The 17,126-nt window shown below is 41.8% G+C and overlaps 1 protein-coding gene across 1 annotated transcript in view; it reads left to right on the top strand.

The window, feature by feature from the left end:
* The window catches only part of COL22A1 (collagen type XXII alpha 1 chain), a 200,051-nt gene that overhangs the window by 163,683 nt on the left and 19,242 nt on the right, over positions 1-17,126 (top strand). Inside the window, exons 41-54 of the mRNA XM_053982357.1 lie at positions 922-966; positions 1,401-1,448; positions 3,337-3,450; positions 3,639-3,692; positions 5,814-5,867; positions 6,678-6,731; positions 8,243-8,296; positions 9,597-9,650; positions 10,450-10,503; positions 11,542-11,595; positions 12,176-12,220; positions 13,138-13,191; positions 14,224-14,277; positions 15,996-16,049. Of these exons, the coding sequence (XP_053838332.1) occupies positions 922-966; positions 1,401-1,448; positions 3,337-3,450; positions 3,639-3,692; positions 5,814-5,867; positions 6,678-6,731; positions 8,243-8,296; positions 9,597-9,650; positions 10,450-10,503; positions 11,542-11,595; positions 12,176-12,220; positions 13,138-13,191; positions 14,224-14,277; positions 15,996-16,049 (792 nt within the window). The remainder of the gene's footprint in view (positions 1-921; positions 967-1,400; positions 1,449-3,336; positions 3,451-3,638; positions 3,693-5,813; positions 5,868-6,677; positions 6,732-8,242; positions 8,297-9,596; positions 9,651-10,449; positions 10,504-11,541; positions 11,596-12,175; positions 12,221-13,137; positions 13,192-14,223; positions 14,278-15,995; positions 16,050-17,126) is intronic.

The following is a 17,126-nucleotide window of genomic DNA, read 5'->3' as shown; positions in this document are numbered from 1 at the left end:
CATGCTGAGTGGTGGAGGTTGTCTCTTTTCCTAACCCTGCCTTTCTGGACATAAAATTCTGAGAATGCTGGTAAATTCTATGCCTTCATCTCATGAAAACTGATACCACTACACCTCAACAAACAAAATTCTGAGAATGCTGGTAACTTCTATGCCTTCATCTCATGAAACATGATACCACTACACCTCAACAAACAAAAAACCAACCAACCAAAGAAATTGATTTTGCTTGTTTGTGGTAATCACATATCCTCTGAACAGAGAGAGAGATAACTTTCCTAGGATTTTCTTGGGAAGCTGTGAGAAACTGTGAGAAAGCTCAGAGAAAAGAATGAGAAACAATTCTTATCTTCACTTGTTGCACCTGCTGTTGTGCACATGTGGAATGTGTAATGGAGATTTGTTTACCAAAGGGTGATTTCTTAACTGGCCAACAGTGATGGTGTTTGGGTTTCAATTAACCAATCTAGTCTGTCTGTATCGGACTGTCCGTAAGGGTGAAGTGTGCTTCTTAGTAGAGTAGTAGAATATAGCATAGTACAATAAAGCAATTGATTAGCCTTCTGCAATCATGGAGTCAATGCTAATTATTACCTGACAGAGACCCCAGCTACGATACTTGTTGACAGGTGCCTTCAGAGGTTTAAAGCTTCATCCTTCACACCAGTAAAGTTCATAGTGTTTCCTATCACCAGAAGACAAGCTAAAGCAATTCCAGTCTCTGTGTGATTCAAATTTAGAAAGGGTTTGCAAAGTTGCAGATATTTAGAGGAGTTTGCTGTTTGTCACATGCAAAGAGCAGTGCTGCTCAGCAGGAGAAAGTAAAATGTGTGCTAATCTAGTCAGTCAGTAGAGTGCAAGATCAACCAGGAGGTTATTGTATAATAATTTCACAGTTTTTTTCTTTTTCTTCATCTCTAGGGTATACCTGGAAATCCAGGGGAAAGAGGACCTCCTGGAAAACCTGTATGTAACTTTACTTCTGTATTGCATCTTCCTTTTAACTCAGTCTCCACCTTTGCACCTCACCTCAGAAGTGCACTTGGGTGCTTTTCCACTGTTGTTTTTCCCAGTAGAGCAGTAGAAAAAAGACTAAAATCCACTAAAGGTTTAGTGAAGGCTCTGGAATGGTATGAAAGTAACTGGATATTCTGCATGTAAATAAAAGCCAAAATTTTAAGGGCACTTCTTTAGCAGCACTGAACAGTACCCTCAGCAAGAACTCATCTCAGGTGTGATGAAGAGCATTGGTAAGGTAGGGTGGGAAGTACAATTTTGGCCCAGTGAGTCCTAGACAGGACAAGGGAAACCCGTGAGAATCCAAGAACATGTTCAGAAAAAATTCTCATGTCTTGATGCCTCTTAAAATTGCCTGAAATAATGAATTTCTCATTCCACAGGGTTCCCCACCCCTGCTCACTCCAGAGGACATAAATCTCCTGGTAAAGGTAATCAGCCTTTAATGAGGGTGGGAGTTTATCTCTCTGTTTGATTCAGACCTAACACTCTGTGATGGGAAAGGGTCTGAACTACAAGTGTAAAAGGTGTCTTTAAACACTCTTTGAAAGCTCAAGACTTACAAATCTCCTACTTGCACTGGTATTGGGACATGAACTCACAGTAGAGATCAAAATCCCTTCCCCAGCAGTGAAATGACCTAAAAAGTTCACTAACATCTTAACATCTCTAAGACTTTCTCAGCTCTTTCTGAGGCATGCATTCCAAGGAGAGATAAGCATTATCAAGTTACATTATCTAAAACAGAAAATGGAAACCATTTTAATAAAATGCTGGATTTTTTTACATACACCTTCAACAGTGACTGGAGTAATTTTGTGCAATTGTGGGTAAAAATTTAGTTTGCATTGTGAATCTAAAATGATGCAGGTAATTAACCCCAGAAGTACTTGTGATTCAAAAGTGATAATCTGTCTGCCTTTACTCTCCATGTAGAGAATTTTCTGAGAAATTAGTCAGTCTTTGATAGGTGCTGACTGAAAAATCTCTATAGATTTACATGAGCTGAGTTGTGAGGTTTTTAAGCTGTCTTAAACCTGGCAAGAAATCTTTTCGTATTGATTAAAATAAGCTAAAAAATTACCTTCTCTTACCAACCACATTAACCAAAAGATCCTTTTAAGATTGCTGCTGTGAAATTACTGTTCACTGAAGAGCTGTCTTTGTTTTGTGGACCCCAATATTGTTCTGGAAGTTTCACTGTAAGGTGTTGCTTGGGACTTTTGATTTGGAAAAGAGCAAGAGACTCATTCTTGGGTACAGGATGTCACTTTGATGTTCTTTCATTCCTTCCTGTGCTTATATTATGGTTGTGCTTATATTATGTATATTATGTAGTTTGCTTATATTATGTGTTGTGCATTTTTTCTGCTTGGTATTTTTTCATTCCATGCTTGGTACAGAAAGCAGCACCTTGAAATCCCAGATGAAATTAGGGCTCTGTTATTATGGGTATTTCTCAAGCACTTACATTGTAAGTAGATAAATGTGGATGTAGGCACTGAGACTCAGAAAGACAATTTTCCCCGCAGTTTTGCAACAGATCATTGACAGCGTTGGGTGCTGTTGCAGGGGCTTCTGACTCTCCACCTGATCTGTTTTGTATTATGCTCTTATGGGCAGGATTCCCCCTTTACTGAAGGGAGTCTGCCTTTGAAATGGAAATGTCATAGATGGATTCAATTTCTTGAGGTCAGCTGGAAGGTAAAGATTGCTGAGACTATGCTTCAAAGATGTTTGGAAGGAGGGAGGTAGTGATTCTCCCTGAAAAAATTTGGCCAGGACACTGTGACATTCACTTGGTCTTTACAAACTCCATTGGATGACTTGTCCTTAGCCAAGTTGGCTGCTGAATAATTTCCCCTGCAAAACCCTTTTTGACATTGTGTTGCACCTGATTTTTCCTTAGAAACCTGCCCTCTAAGCAGTAACGCAGATCTTTCAGCCTGGAGCAGATAAAGGCTTCTAGTGGTCTTGTATATTTTAACCAGTGTTTTTCTTGATAGTCTTTCTAGTCTCCCTGACCTCACCATCAGGAAGAGCTTTTCCTTGGTTTCCTGATCCTGGGTGACCAATTAGGACCTAGAACTGATAGGAAATTTCCCATGGGAGCAGGTGTGAGCTCAGCTGCTGACCCTCATTCTGTTTCATGCTGCCCTCATTGGTTCTTTAAGGCAAATTCACCCCAATCCTGAGGTAAAACAGCAAAGTTTTAAGAATTATACCAGCATCACAGTGCTGCATTCATAGTGGGTGTCCACAGGGTCTGCTAAGTGCCTGCAGACTATTGCTGATGTGTTTTTCCATGTTCTCTCCCAGGATGTGTGCAGTGAGTGCCCTCCTGGCCCACCAGGACTGCCAGGCATCCCAGGTTTCAAAGGGGATAAAGGTCTCCGAGGACCACCGGGTAGAGATGGCCAGGATGGGAAAACGGTAAGAGAGCTGAGGGAGTGCCCATGCCCTGGATCTGCTGTGACCTTGTTTTTCTATTAATATGGTTGATTGTTTCTTATACGATGGTTAATATTTTTTTTTCATCAGCAACCTGCTGAATCTTTTTTAGAGGCCCGTGGAGTCAATGAACTAAACTAGTGTTTACCTCTACCTCTTCTGCATTGCAGGGGATTGCTGGTCCCAGAGGTCCTCCCGGCCCACCTGGGCTCGATGGCCCAAAGGTTGGTTGGTTTTCTTCAGTTGTCTAATGAAAGCTTATTTGGGACTAATTAGTCACACTAATTATTTTGGGAGCAGGTTACCCAAGGAAGTTGTGAATGCCCCATCTCTGGAAATGTTAAAGGCTAAGTTGGATGGGGTTTTGAACAGCTTGGTTTAGTGGAAGGTGTCCTTGCCCATGATAGGAGGGATTGCTTCACTTTAATAGTGTCTTCTACCATCCTTAGTTCACACACAGACAGGCAGACACATCTAAAGGGCCTGATTCTTAGTGTTGAATTTCATTACATTGATGGATAGACTTGAGAGAAGGTTTCAACTCAGATTAGGTGAGAAAGAAATTAAAGCCTCAGCAGTAGCCACCATGCCTGTTCCTCTCCTTTTTGAATCTTATGTACTGGAACCACTTAAATTAAGGCTGCAATGGGCTGCTGGGCTCCAAACACACCATCTGCCCTGGTGGTCTTACCCAAAAACTCCAAATATTTCCTGAAACATGTCACAGGAAAAGCTTATTCTTTTAGCTATATGCTCCCGCTTCATGGTCTAGGACATAGGTCAACATAAAACTTCCCTTGTTTGAAGTATTCCAATAATGTCACATTTCAAGCATTTCTCACAAAGAGGGCTGTCACCAGTCTGCTCACAATGCCAGTGCCTGACCGCAGTTAAAACCTTTACAAGTGTCTAATGTGAAATAAATCAAAACAAATCAATGAGGGAGAGGTGAGGTGATCTAATGATTGGCCACAGTTTCCTCCAGACATCCTTTCACTACTGACTTACTGTCTAAAGTAGCTCCTGCTATTTTAACATCTTTGTATTTGCACTTGTTAGAGTGCAGGACAAGCTAATAGAGTTTCATGGATTAATTTCATATCTTGCAATTAAAAGTGTGGTGGGGAGAGCAGCACAATCGTGAAAGTAAACATAGAGTTGATCAAAATGAAAGTATGTTCCAGGATAAAATTTACAAGAGAATTAGTAACCCATAAAACAAATAACTGGCAGAAATGCCAAGAAATCTGAGACATACCATGTCTGCTGCTTCCTTATATTTTATAAGAAAGCAGAGATTTAGACAGCAAAAATGGATAGTTAGGTGAAATAACAGGATTAATTTCAAACTTTACATATGCATAAAGTCAAATCAAGTAACTGATAAGTAGTCTAACTTGAATTCAACAAAAAGAGTTCTCAAAAAAAAAAAAAAAGAAAAGAAAAGAAAAGTATTTGAGGATCCCTGGGAAGGAGCAAACACAAGGTCAGTCTTTGTGACTCTTTTCTGCATATCTTAGGAGGATACTTGCAGTGGAAGACCCAAATTGCTCTGCACTTTTGACTCTGTGGTATATTGTCCTTACCAACACATCCAAGCTATTAGGTCCCACTCTGAAAGTAGAGCAGTAGAACTGCTGATCTTTCCTCATGAGCAGCTTCATTCCTTCTAGCCATATGAATTAAAGCTCTTTTATTAATAAATAGCAACCCTCTTTCTCCCCTTTGTCTCTTAGCTCTTCATGTAGTAAACCAGTGTATTATTTCCATGTCCAGCATTATTTCTCTGTGCATTGTTAACACCTTGTTCAGCTTTACCTCAGTAATTTTCACTGTCTTGTCTCACTGTAAGCACTGGTAATACAGACAAGCATATTTGAGTTAGCTGTCTCTGCCTGTGTCTCTAGAACAGGGAAAGAAAGGAGAGCACTTTCTGGGTATGAATTTTCTGGCTGCACTTCAGAAATGCTGGGTTTTCTTGCTGTTGTCCCTGAAGGGTGTGGGCACCTTTGTTGAGCCAGATGATTCTTTATCAAGATGTGATTTAGTGAAGTGCCTAATAACCTGCCTGGTCTTTAAGGATGTGTAATTCCTCTTTATGCTATGATAATAAAACATTAAAAACCATCTATGCTGGTTCTGCTCAGAGGCCATTTTCCACATATATTCCTGGCTCCAGCACTAGTAGTGAAAGTCTAGAGAAGAATTTAAGAGGAGGGCAAGGAGGGCTCAGTCCTGATTCTTGAGTTTTATTCTTGAATGTCCAGGTGCTTTATGAGAGAGGTCAAAAAGCTGTCACAACACTGAATCTCATTGACTTTCAATGGCTCTTTTTTTATTACCAGGGTGCTAAAGGAGACCGTGGCATGACTGGGGACGTAGGAGAAAAAGGTGAACAGGTAAAAACAGAGTGTGCTTTCCAGCAGTGCTGTCACTGTGATTGTTCCTTCATCAGTAACTCCTATGATGCCTGTGCAAGAGCACCCTTCTCAGAGGCAGAGCAGGAAGATGGGAGCTCTTCATCACTGACAGAACCACAAATGGGCTCTGCCAAAGAGTGGAGCCATAGCAATCCTCCACAGATTCCATCCTCATCTTCAATAAAAACCTCCCAGTACCATCTGTTTCCTCACCTCTGGACTGAATGCATTAAATTCTCTACATTACTTAACCCTTACTCATTTCCTTGGATAATCCCTAGATGATTTCCAGGAGTTAGGTGTCTTTGGGTTGAAAAAGCCAGTGTGTCTGTTTGTCTCAGATGATGGATGTAAGGGGGACCTCTTTTAGGAGGGACTGAGATGCCACAGGAAAGATGAGAATGGTTTAAATTAGAGTAAACTTTCATAGTTAATTTTGCCGAGGGCTGAGTCACTGGTTTAAGGCACAAATCAGCACCTCTTCAATGACACTTTCCCAACTGATCTCCTGCCTTGTGCAATTCCACAATATCTGCTCTCATATTTTATTAGCATAGACAAAAATACACATGTGAAGAAGTACACCTGAAATTTAACTACGTTTTTTTTTAAATGCAGGCTTTGAAAACCAAGGTTTCACTTTAAAAAGCCATGGATCTTTATTCCCTTATAACCAGCTCTCTGTGAATTGACTCATTTTCATGTTACCTCACAATAATCACCAGTTAACTTTTATACAAGTAGATATATGACTAATGCATAAAGAAAGTCTCTGATTTCATTCTGCAGGGCCACCCTGGAATGCCTGGCTTCTCAGGAGCTCCTGGAAACCCTGGTCCACCTGTAAGTTCCTCTGTTGCAAAGATGGTCCTGTAGTTTCTTGCTGATAAAGGGTGTTGTAAGCTCCATGTGGTGGAAAGGACCATTCCCATCTGTCTGTGCACTGAATTTGCATTTTCCAGTGGGTTCCTAATGATCCCCTGAGTGTGATAGAGTTCCCCACTCATGGTAATTGCTATTTAATACATTGGCCACTTTCCACTGATTGCTTCAACTCATTCTGTAAATTGTTGCTAAGCTTCAGTTGCTCTCTTTATACAACACAAAGATGATGATGAAAACTCTTCCATAGGGACTATTTAGTACATGTATAGGTGCTTTCCTGTATGTGGAGTAGGTTGTTATTCTGGAACTAGCAGATCTAAGAGCATTTTAGTTCTCAATTTTACACAGTGGCATGAGACTGGATTTTCTCCATTTTCATGTTGTGTGAGTTACTTTTGAATTAAAAGGCCTTTTACATGTCCCTCTCCATCACAGTCCTCATTCTTAGTTCTGCTCTCTCCATGAATAAAATTATGCTTCCTTGTATTTAAAAAGGGGTGATAGTGCAGGATCAGGACTGAGATCACTTGGCTCTCCTGCTGGCTGTCCTGCTTTACTCCCTTCAAGTTTGGGGATTTTTTTTCTGAGTCAAGGACTTTTCTCTCCAAACCTCCTTTCATTGCCCAGAGTCATCACTGCTCATATTGCTGCTTACAGTGCAGTTTGACTCTGCTGTGCTGGGGGTGTGCCACCTTCATCTGTTCTGGGGATCAGCAAAGTCTGAATTCACATTGCACTGACTAAATGACAGGACATACCAGAAAAGGGGGATTAGATTAAAATTCTATATTCAGATTGTATCAGTGCTTAAAGGATGCTGGGTGCTTTGCTGCTGTGACAGCACATGAACTTGCTTTGTGGGTCATTTGAGCTCTCATGAGCATTATTTTAGGAGAAGTTAATAACAGACACACTTGCTATGTCTCTGTTAACCTAACACTGCTACAACTACAGAACTAAACCAGTGGCATTAAAACACTTCAAATTGTCCTATGAGACCTCCTGAACAGACTCACATCCAAAGGAAAAGTAAAACTGAGCCTGTCAAAACAGAGCAAAATGTGATGTCCCCTATACAATTTTGTTCTTCAGCTTTTGCTGACTTTTCTGTATGTCTGCATTGACTTGTGGCTCCAGAAGTTTGCCTGCCAAAGTGTGTGCTTCATAATTTCTGTTCTCTCATAATTGCTGTTCTTCAGAGTTATTTTTGTCATGATTGGCTTTTTCCTATTTGTCCCCTGTTTTCGTAAGGAAGAGCCAAGACCAAACTCAAATATCTGACTATTTCTAGCTTTGTAGGCTGACTGAGGGCAGAGGTTGACACTGCTTTTCACTGAGGAATGAAGAAATGGAATGAATGTTAAGCTGAGTGATTAAAGAAAGCTCCAGAGTTGCCAGCTGTGGTAGGGAATGTGTTGACAAACATATAAAATGCATTGATCATATTGTTTCTGCTTTATTTTGTTTAGGGATCAGATGGTGCACCAGGACCAATAGGACCAGCAGGAAACCCAGGAGACATGGTAAGCTCTAAGTTCTGTGCTTGACCATTGACTTCACCTAGGTTTAGGTCTGTGAAGTAAAGCTGAGCTGGCATCCATGTTATGTCCTTTGAAAGCTCCCCAAAATATTCAGCCTGCAAGTAGAACCTCCACAAATAACCACAGGTTGCTGTTCTAGCACTTTTTTTACTCACCAAATGAAATTCCAAGTTAGCCAGAGGATAGTCCAGCCCATGGGACCTGCATGGAGGTTTTTGTACCTCTTGTCTGTCTGTCCTTGATATTAACATCTCTTAGCTGCCAGAACAGGATTTCTAAATCTGTTACATGCTTCATGACCTAAGGCTAATGCCTGAACTCTGTGTGGGGATTATCAAAATATAACCAGCAGCCTGTTGAAGGATGTCACAGCACAAACTGCTAAGATGCTGGAGCCTGGCACTATTTCCTGGCACCACAAAAAATACCAGTACAGGTATAAGTTTTGAGAAGTCCATGAAGAATTTTTGCATTGCTGTTTCATTTTAAGGGTTTTCAGATGCTACTTTATGGTAATGTGTCAGAAAACCCTGGGAGAGACAGGTAATCTGATTGATGCTAACTTCAGTTTGAAAAGTTAAAAATGAACCTTCCCTTAAGAATACTCCCTATTGAGTGGAACAGTTTAAAACTGTGTAATTCTGTGATGAATTTCTAGAACAAGGTTTCCTAAGGGACAAGGTGCCTTTTGCAGAGCCATTTCACAACCTGAACTTCATCATAAGTAAACAGTGATGGTCCTTCTGATGGCTGTTATGAAATCAGTGAGCATTCTCAGAGAGGCCAGAGACAAGATGGACAGGCTGGCTGAAATTCCATTTCAAATGGATGATAAGATTGTGACACTGTGAAAGACCTGGAATGATATTGTCCAATCCTGTGGGGTATGGGGATTTCTTGGGATGGTCAGTAAGCCACTTCTGGTAACTACTCATTTAAAAGGTATAAAATACACATCTGCTTCCTAGCAGGACACCTCATCCAGGAAATTAAGGATGAAATATTAAATGTAATTAAGCTTCAGAAAGAAAAAAAAATTACAAGTGATTTCAGAGGTTTCTCAATTTGTAAGAACTCAATAATAATAGTGGGTTTTTTTATGTTAAAAGAGAGCCATCAATTCTAAACTAGAAGGAGTTCAAGAAAACCTCATAGACTCTGACATGGGCTACAAGACCACCTTCTCACAGCTGTCCCGTCAGACTCTACGTGCAATAAATCTTCATCTGATAAAGCCTCTGAGGAATTTGCCTGACCCTCAGTGTTTGTTCTTTCTTTCCAGGGCAAAGATGGTCCCCCAGGTCCACAGGGCCCACCAGGGCTGCCTGGACTTCCAGTGAGTGTGATTAAGCTCCTTCTAATTCAGTACATTAAATTATTCATGCACACATAGGTATGTAAAACAAAGAGGTGACACTTCTGAGGTGCTTTGAGATCCATACGTGGTCTGTAGCAGTGTCTGTCATGCTGATGCAATGTCCTTCTTCCAGGACAATATTTGTTTTGTTCCAGGATCTGTATTTGATCACTTTAAAGCAAAGTGTTAATAACAATGTGAATCAGGACTGTTCATTGTCTGTCTTCTCATTGGAAGAAATACTGTAATACAGAGCACAAAAATAAAGTTATAACTCCAGTGTAAGGGCACAAGGATTCAGAGACTGGGACATTGACTTTATCTGAATCCAGTCAAAATTATTCTTTTGCACTGATTCAGATTCAAGTGCACCTTGGGCATAGGCTCCTCTCTTCTGGAAAACACAACAGTACAACATTTTGGGATTTTCTAAATCTGTCATAAAGATAGAGCCAGAGGTAATTCTACTGTAAAGTAGTCTACCTGAAGGTAATGGAATTATAATGATTTATAACAATTGGTTTTAAAATCCTGATTTAAGATTGTTGGCGTGCTCATCTTGCTGGAAAGGGAAATATTGCCATATTGGAAAGGGAAAGAGGTTATGCTGTTACAGGGGTGAAGCAGGGAGAGGTTTATGACTGAGCTATAGAAGTAGGGAGGATTTTGAAAATTTAGGCAAACATAAGCATGTCATGATGAGCAGAGTTTTCACACTGACAAAACCCCCACCAATCATCCTTGTCAATTTTACCCTGTTTTGCATTTCATTCAACAGGGCATTGCTGGGAATGATGGCAAAGATGGCAAACCAGGATCTCTGGGGGAGCCGGTAATGTAATTTAAAACTGTTTTGCTCAGTCAATCAGAAGCTGCATCCAGTTGTTGTTTTCGAAGCTGCCTATCTGTGGACTCCTTAGGGGGAACAAGGAGCCTGTTTGCACATCTGTTTTTAACACCAGAAGAACTGTATTGTCTTGAGCGATTTATAGGCATGACACATGAGCAATCTTGAAAAGAAACTGGGTTCTTCTACTTTTACAACTACCATAAATACACTAAAACTTAGTGACTCCACTTTTAAAGCTGTCTTAAACACTGCAAAGAAAGAAGGTTGTCTTGTAAGATTAAACCTAGTGATCCATCCTTTTGATAGAAGTTTATGGAACATAAAAAGTTTAGAGGAGGAGTCTTTAAAGAAGCATTTTTCTGGATTGCTCTGAGACAGTTCTGTTGCCCAGAATTAGAGGGTTTATATTTGATTTTTTCTACTTAGTCTTTACATGCATTTGCTGAGAGAAAAAAGCTGACCCACAAAGTTGTCAGCTAAAAGGCAATGTTAGCAAATTTGGCAGTGAATGTTATTTCTTGCAACTGTGTGTGTTACATGAAGAATGTGCTTCAAGTATCAGGCATTGCCAGCTTCTTCCTGTGACTTGTCAAATGGGACTTAGTGGTTCTGGGAACAACTAAGTTCCCAGGCATTAGGACAACTGCTAAGTAGAGGAGTGCTTGTCACAGAAGCTGCCGATAGTTTGTGTTTGCACCAAACCACCCCATTTCTATGTGCAGCTGCTGATTCTGCATGTGCTGATTAGGTATTGGTGCAGTTCTGACGCTGCAAATGTGCACCAGTCCAGAGCTGTAAAATGCCTCAGGACCTCAGAGTGCAGGTGACAGTGCAGGTCGAGGTGTGATTGGGAATGTCTGTCCCTGCTGTTCTCCCTGCAAACTCAGACTCTGCTGGACAAACCCTGGGCACTCACAGTTCTCAGTGATGTTATGTCTAAGGGAGAGGAGTGGGAAGTTTTTGACAGCAGTGGGATGGACCTGGGGCTCTCTCTAACATGAACATTATTGTTTCCCACAGGGAAAACCTGGAGAACAAGGGCTCCCAGGCCGGGAGGGTGCCAGAGGATTGCCGGTGGGTGCTGCTCTGAAGGGTTCCACCCACTCAACCTTGTACTGTAGTCAGGGAGCATTTCTTGGGCCAATGAGGTTCTTTACTGATGCAAACATATAACCAGTCCTGGCATTGTGACTAAATAAAATACATATATAAGCAACAAAAATAGAACACAGACTGAATCCTTCTGAATCCTTCACACATGAAGAAGAGTAAATCCCTTATCTAGAAATTAAAGCATGTAACCACATGACACCCCCCCACCAGAAGTTACAACTGTAGCCTTTGTGTTTTGTTACACATCCTCTGAAAGAGTGGAGACAGTAAAGTTTAGGGTTAAATAATATATTGGCTGGACACACCAGGGATACACAGAGCACAGCCTTGGTTTTACAGTTTGAGGAGCTATAGAAAGCTATGGACCTGTGAGATGGCCCTGCCTAATTACTCCCTGGGACACAGCTGCTCCATGCTGACCAGTCTCTAGTAACTTTTGGCAAAACTGGAAAGGTTCTTAAATAAATATTCAAGCTAGAGTTTTCTTAGTGTTTCCTGCATCAGGGTGATGGATAATTGTTGATTTCATTCCCTTGTGTAGGGTTTCAAAGGACAGAGAGGAGATACAGGTCCCCCAGGTCCTCGGGTAAGTAACAGGTACCTCATGCACAATCATTTGGAGAAAGATTGTGGGAATTGAAGTTGCCCCATTTTGAGGCAGTAGGTAAAAATTATGACAGTGTTTCATGTGGCTGTTTTCAACTATGGGCCACATCTCTGGCACAGAAATGACAGCAGCTGTCTTCATTCCCTCTGCTGAACTTCTGATTCTGGGGAAGGTGAGGCAGCTGGTAGAGCTGAATCCTCTGATGCTCCCTTTGATAGTCCTTTGTGAAGAAGTGTCAAGGATGCCTCCATACCACATACTTCTGGTAAAAATGCTGGCAAAGCAAGGACCCCTACTGCACTTGTTGGACAAGTACTAGCTGTCCTCCACAAGAACACTCCAAAAATGTTGAAGTGCAAATTAAGTTCAAGTACAAAACTTACAGAAAAGTGAATAGAAATTACTTCGTTGCCTGTGAGTCATAAAACCTAAACCTCAAGTCCTGCATGAAAAGTTGTTCTCCACTCTGTTTGGAGCTCCTTGGTGTAAATGGGGGAATATAACTGAATGTTCTTCCACCTAATCCTGATTTTTTTACAGGGAAATAAAATTCTCTGCTTGCAGAAGCTTATGTGAAAAATCCAGTGCTGGAGATCCTCATCTTTTCCTCATTATGATATCTTCTGTATCATGAATGTGTTGGTGGTTTTCAGTGCCTGCAGTAGCAAATAATTTACTGGAAAGCAGAGCACTGCCTTGTGCATCACTTAGAGGAGATGTTTCTGAGTTATTTTTATAAGCTGCATGTCATATAAGATGAACAAGGCTCTTGCTGGCTTTAAAAAAGTTTTCACTGAGCTCAGTCACACATAGCAGAAATCCCATACCACTTATAGTAGTGATACTGGTCTGAATTTGACCTTGAGCTGATCTCTTCCCTTTTTGCTGAATTGCAGGGGGAGCCAGGTGTGACGGGTCCTGCTGGTCGTGAGGGGCCACCTGGGAAGGATGTAAGTGCACTCTTTTGAGCAGAAATGAATCTCCTTCTCCCTGACAAATGGAAATTTTAATTCACAGTGACCCTGACCTGAAACAGCTGCAGAAACTTCAATGAAGGGTGAATTACTGCAGGGAGTGATTTGTGCAAAGATCATTAGGGGAAGTAAAGAATTAGAGGACCTTTGTCACTGCTCAGCTGCTGGCACTAAAATGTCAGATATGTCTTTGGATAAGCAGAGAAAGCAGCATTGTGTGAAACCCAGGCTGTGCTTGGTAGCCATGGACCTGTCTTCTGGCACTCATTTCTGAGCAGTGCTTCACTCTGCGGGTCCCACCAGGCCAGGCTCTGTCACGCTTCCTCTGCCACAGCTGTACCTGACTGACTGTGTCGCTCTGCTGAAGTCTGTGAAATACCTATGGAATAAGTTGCTGTTGCTCAGAGGAAAGAAAGATGGTACAAACAGTTCCTCTGGCATAGTTAGTGTCAAGTGCAGTCATATAACAGAGTCCTGGGAGGGCGCAGCTGATGTGGGGTCCTGCAGCTGAGTAATGTTCCGAGCAGCTGATGTGCCACTGCCATGGGACCTGGAGAAGTGGCTTCTCATTTGCACCCCTTTTGTGTCACGGAAAACTGGTGTCCTGTAAATAGTACCCTACAAAGCAAAGTGTAGAGCAGACCAAAAGGAACCCCTTGGAGGAGATGGAGGCAGCTCTGAAGCCTCTCTGGAGAGAGAACAGACTTGTCAGTTCTTGAGAAATTTCAGAGAATCTCCATCCCTAAGAAATACAGCTTTAAAATAATCTGATAATAATCTGATAGAAATGGTTTCTTCCTGGCATCAGGTTGCATTTAGTGGTAGGTGTTTAAAATTCAAAGGGTTGATCTCCCTCATAAATAATTGAAAAGGAGCAGTGAGACTCCTTTAATCCTGTTTCCCCTAATATGTGAACAGTGTAATTTAGCAGGAACATTTTAAAATGTTTGTTCACTTGCCTCCATGTCAGCTCTTTCTCAGTCATCATAATACTTTTCTTCCTTTCAGGGTCATCCTGGTCCCATAGGACCACAGGGCCCCCGAGGACTCCGAGGGCAGCCGGTGAGTTCTCTCTCCTGACAAGCCATTTCTAGAGGCCCAAAATAGTTCATAGAATGGTTTGGATTGGAGGGAACATTAAAGATAATGTAGTTCTAAACCCTTGCCCTGGAAAGGGATGCCACCCATTACACCAGCTTGCTCAGAGCCCCATCCAGCCTGGCTTTGAAAACTTCCAGGGACTGGGCATTGTGTGTGGTGGGAATGTTCTGCAATCCAGAACTCTGGCTGGAAAGAAGAGAGTTTAGGAAGATTCAGACAATGTTTGATTAAAACACTTTGCCTTTCAGAAAGACAAATAAGAATGGTATTGCTAGAAACTGATGAAGGCTTATAATAGTGCAAGGGACTGATGGTTAACAATCCAATGGATTCTGTCAGGATGCAGAGTCAGAAATACTCATATTTCAGTCCTGCCTCTTGGATCATAATCACTTCTCACATGGTTTCAGTTTTCAAAGGTAGACACTCACTTGTAGGTGCCCAGGCTGAGCTTTGTGGGGTCCAATTGTGATACTATTCACCTGTACTATTTTATTACAGCTTCAGTGGAGAAAGAGAAATCTAGTTGACATTTCAAAAAGTCTCATGTGGGATGGCTCAGAAATTACTTTTATTAATTTGATAGGGTTTAAAATTCTGTCTTATAAATTAATCCTCATAAAATCTGAATCGATATCTCTGTTGCTGAACCAAGGCACATCTTTACTGTGTTGCAATGAGTGAGTTCCTTTCCTTCTTGGAAGACCTGGTAGTGAAACAGATGCCATGGCATGATCGGGGGAGGGGGTTAAAAAATGCTGGCTCAGCAATGCCAGGAGTTGGAGCTGCAGGTCCCTCCAAGGTGGGGGGCTTGAGGTTTAGATTTGACTGCAAGAACATAAGGAGACCTCCTGTGTCTACATCATAATTTATCTCATTACTCCTGTACTGCTGGCATCATTCACTATCGTGTCAGGCCCCTGCACAACACTAGTAGTGAGTACAAATATTTGTAGAGATAGAAATTATCATAACTCCAGGCCATATTCTTCTTTACAGAAGACTTACTTGTATGTTGAAGGGCAAAGTAGCAGTTTCTCTTGTTCTTCTTTTTCTTTGTTTTTTTATCTAAAAAGGAGTGTGGCATGATTTTGAATATTGACAGTACAAGGGCTGGTCTTTATGGTCAGCTCTAATGAAGGAAATGACTCTGCATGTGGAGTTGAGGAGTGTAAAACTTCATCTTACCAAACTTTGTGGATTAGCTCAGCTGCTTTCTTAAGGAACAGTGAGAAACAGGTCCTTTTAAAGGATGATTTGGCTCATTCTGAATTGTCTGGTGTCAGGTAAGTATCAAGTGCTAGAACAAGTGTTTCTCTCCATTCCCCAAAAAAGGGGCAGCCTGAGATGATTAAAAGGAGTCTTGTCTGAACAGTGGTGACCTGGAGCAGCCAGAGGAGATGGCTCCATCCATCCAGAAGGATGCTGCATATGATAAGGAGAAGAAGTACTGGTTTGGTCCTCCTCAGACCTGCAGATTTGGGTCCACATATCGATTTTTTTTTCCTGAGATCAGCTATGCAATCAGGAATGCAGAAGCTGTGAGGTCAATTGGAAATAAGATACTTTCAGGAGAGGAGACTGAACAATGCTAAAGAAATCCCTGCTGTTGTAGGCGTAGCTGAATATTTCTAGTTCTAGCATGCATTACATCACTAACCTTTTTTCTTTTGACACAGGGCAAGAATGGAGTGCCTGGATCAGCAGGAGAACCTGGCCCAGCTGGTATCCCAGTAAGTACCACAAAGGGAGACTGGTGCAGCCAGGAGAGGTGACTGATGAAGTGTAGGTGGAGTGGATTAGTGTAGCTGGTTACCATCCCTGAGGTTTCCATGTCTGAAGATGGGTGATCTGAAAATCAGTAGCTGGCCACAATTTTGAAGGGTGTTTGGCTATGTTCCTGGAATTGAGATGCTAGCTGGGTCATCACTTTTCCCAGTGAAAGTTAAGTGTTCACAGCAAATGGAAATGATTGATTGCCTAGCATGGAAAAAAGATTGGCATACCTCATATTCACCAGTAGATTTAATTTTGCTAAGCAGAGAGCATGCAGCCAGCAGAGAGTTGTCACAAGGAAGGAGAGGGCCTCGGGGAGTTGGCAGGCTGCCATTGAGGAATAGTGGCAGCAGAAAAATCCTCACAGGCACTTGAGGGAAGAGCAGACAGTGGGCAGTAAACTAGGATCAGGAAGCATAATGAAACTCCCCTGAGGCCATCCTGTGAGAAAGAACAGCTTGGAAATGAAGAGCTGTAAGAAGGACGGTGGTTTGGTTGTTTTTTTGTGGTTTTTTTTCCTCTGTTCCACTGCTGAAAATTGTCCAGAATTCAGCAAATCCATGCAAATATTCCTTTGTGCCCAGTAGTATCTATCACAATGCAAGGCTCTTCCCTCTCTTTGCCCATGGAGACAGTACAGCTTGCTGGACTGTGGGATTATCATGAAAACAAAGGCAGAGCAGGAGGAATGTGAAAAGCTGCAGCAGGACTTCACTCTTTGTGACCCTTGCAAAGTCATAAAGCCAGCCCAACCTCGCCACAGACCTGTGCCTTGATCAAGCATCTGCAGGGATGTCTCAGAGAATCCACAGAATCACGGAATCACTAGGTTGGAAGAGACCTACATGAGCATTGACTCCAACCCATGCCCTAACACCTCAACTAAACCATGGCACCAAGTGCCACATCCAGTCTTTTTTTAAACACATCCAGGGATGGTGACTCCACCACCTCCCCAGGCAGACAATTCCAGTACTTGATCACTCTTTCCGTAGAAAACGTTTTTCTAATATCCAACCTGTTTCCCTTGGTAC

Source organism: Vidua macroura, chromosome 1 (genome assembly GCF_024509145.1).
Source record: "Vidua macroura isolate BioBank_ID:100142 chromosome 1, ASM2450914v1, whole genome shotgun sequence".
In the NCBI taxonomy this organism is placed as follows: Eukaryota; Metazoa; Chordata; class Aves; order Passeriformes; family Viduidae; genus Vidua; species Vidua macroura.
Note: the sequence above shows the minus strand (reverse complement) of the source record. Positions and strands in the feature narration are given on the sequence as shown.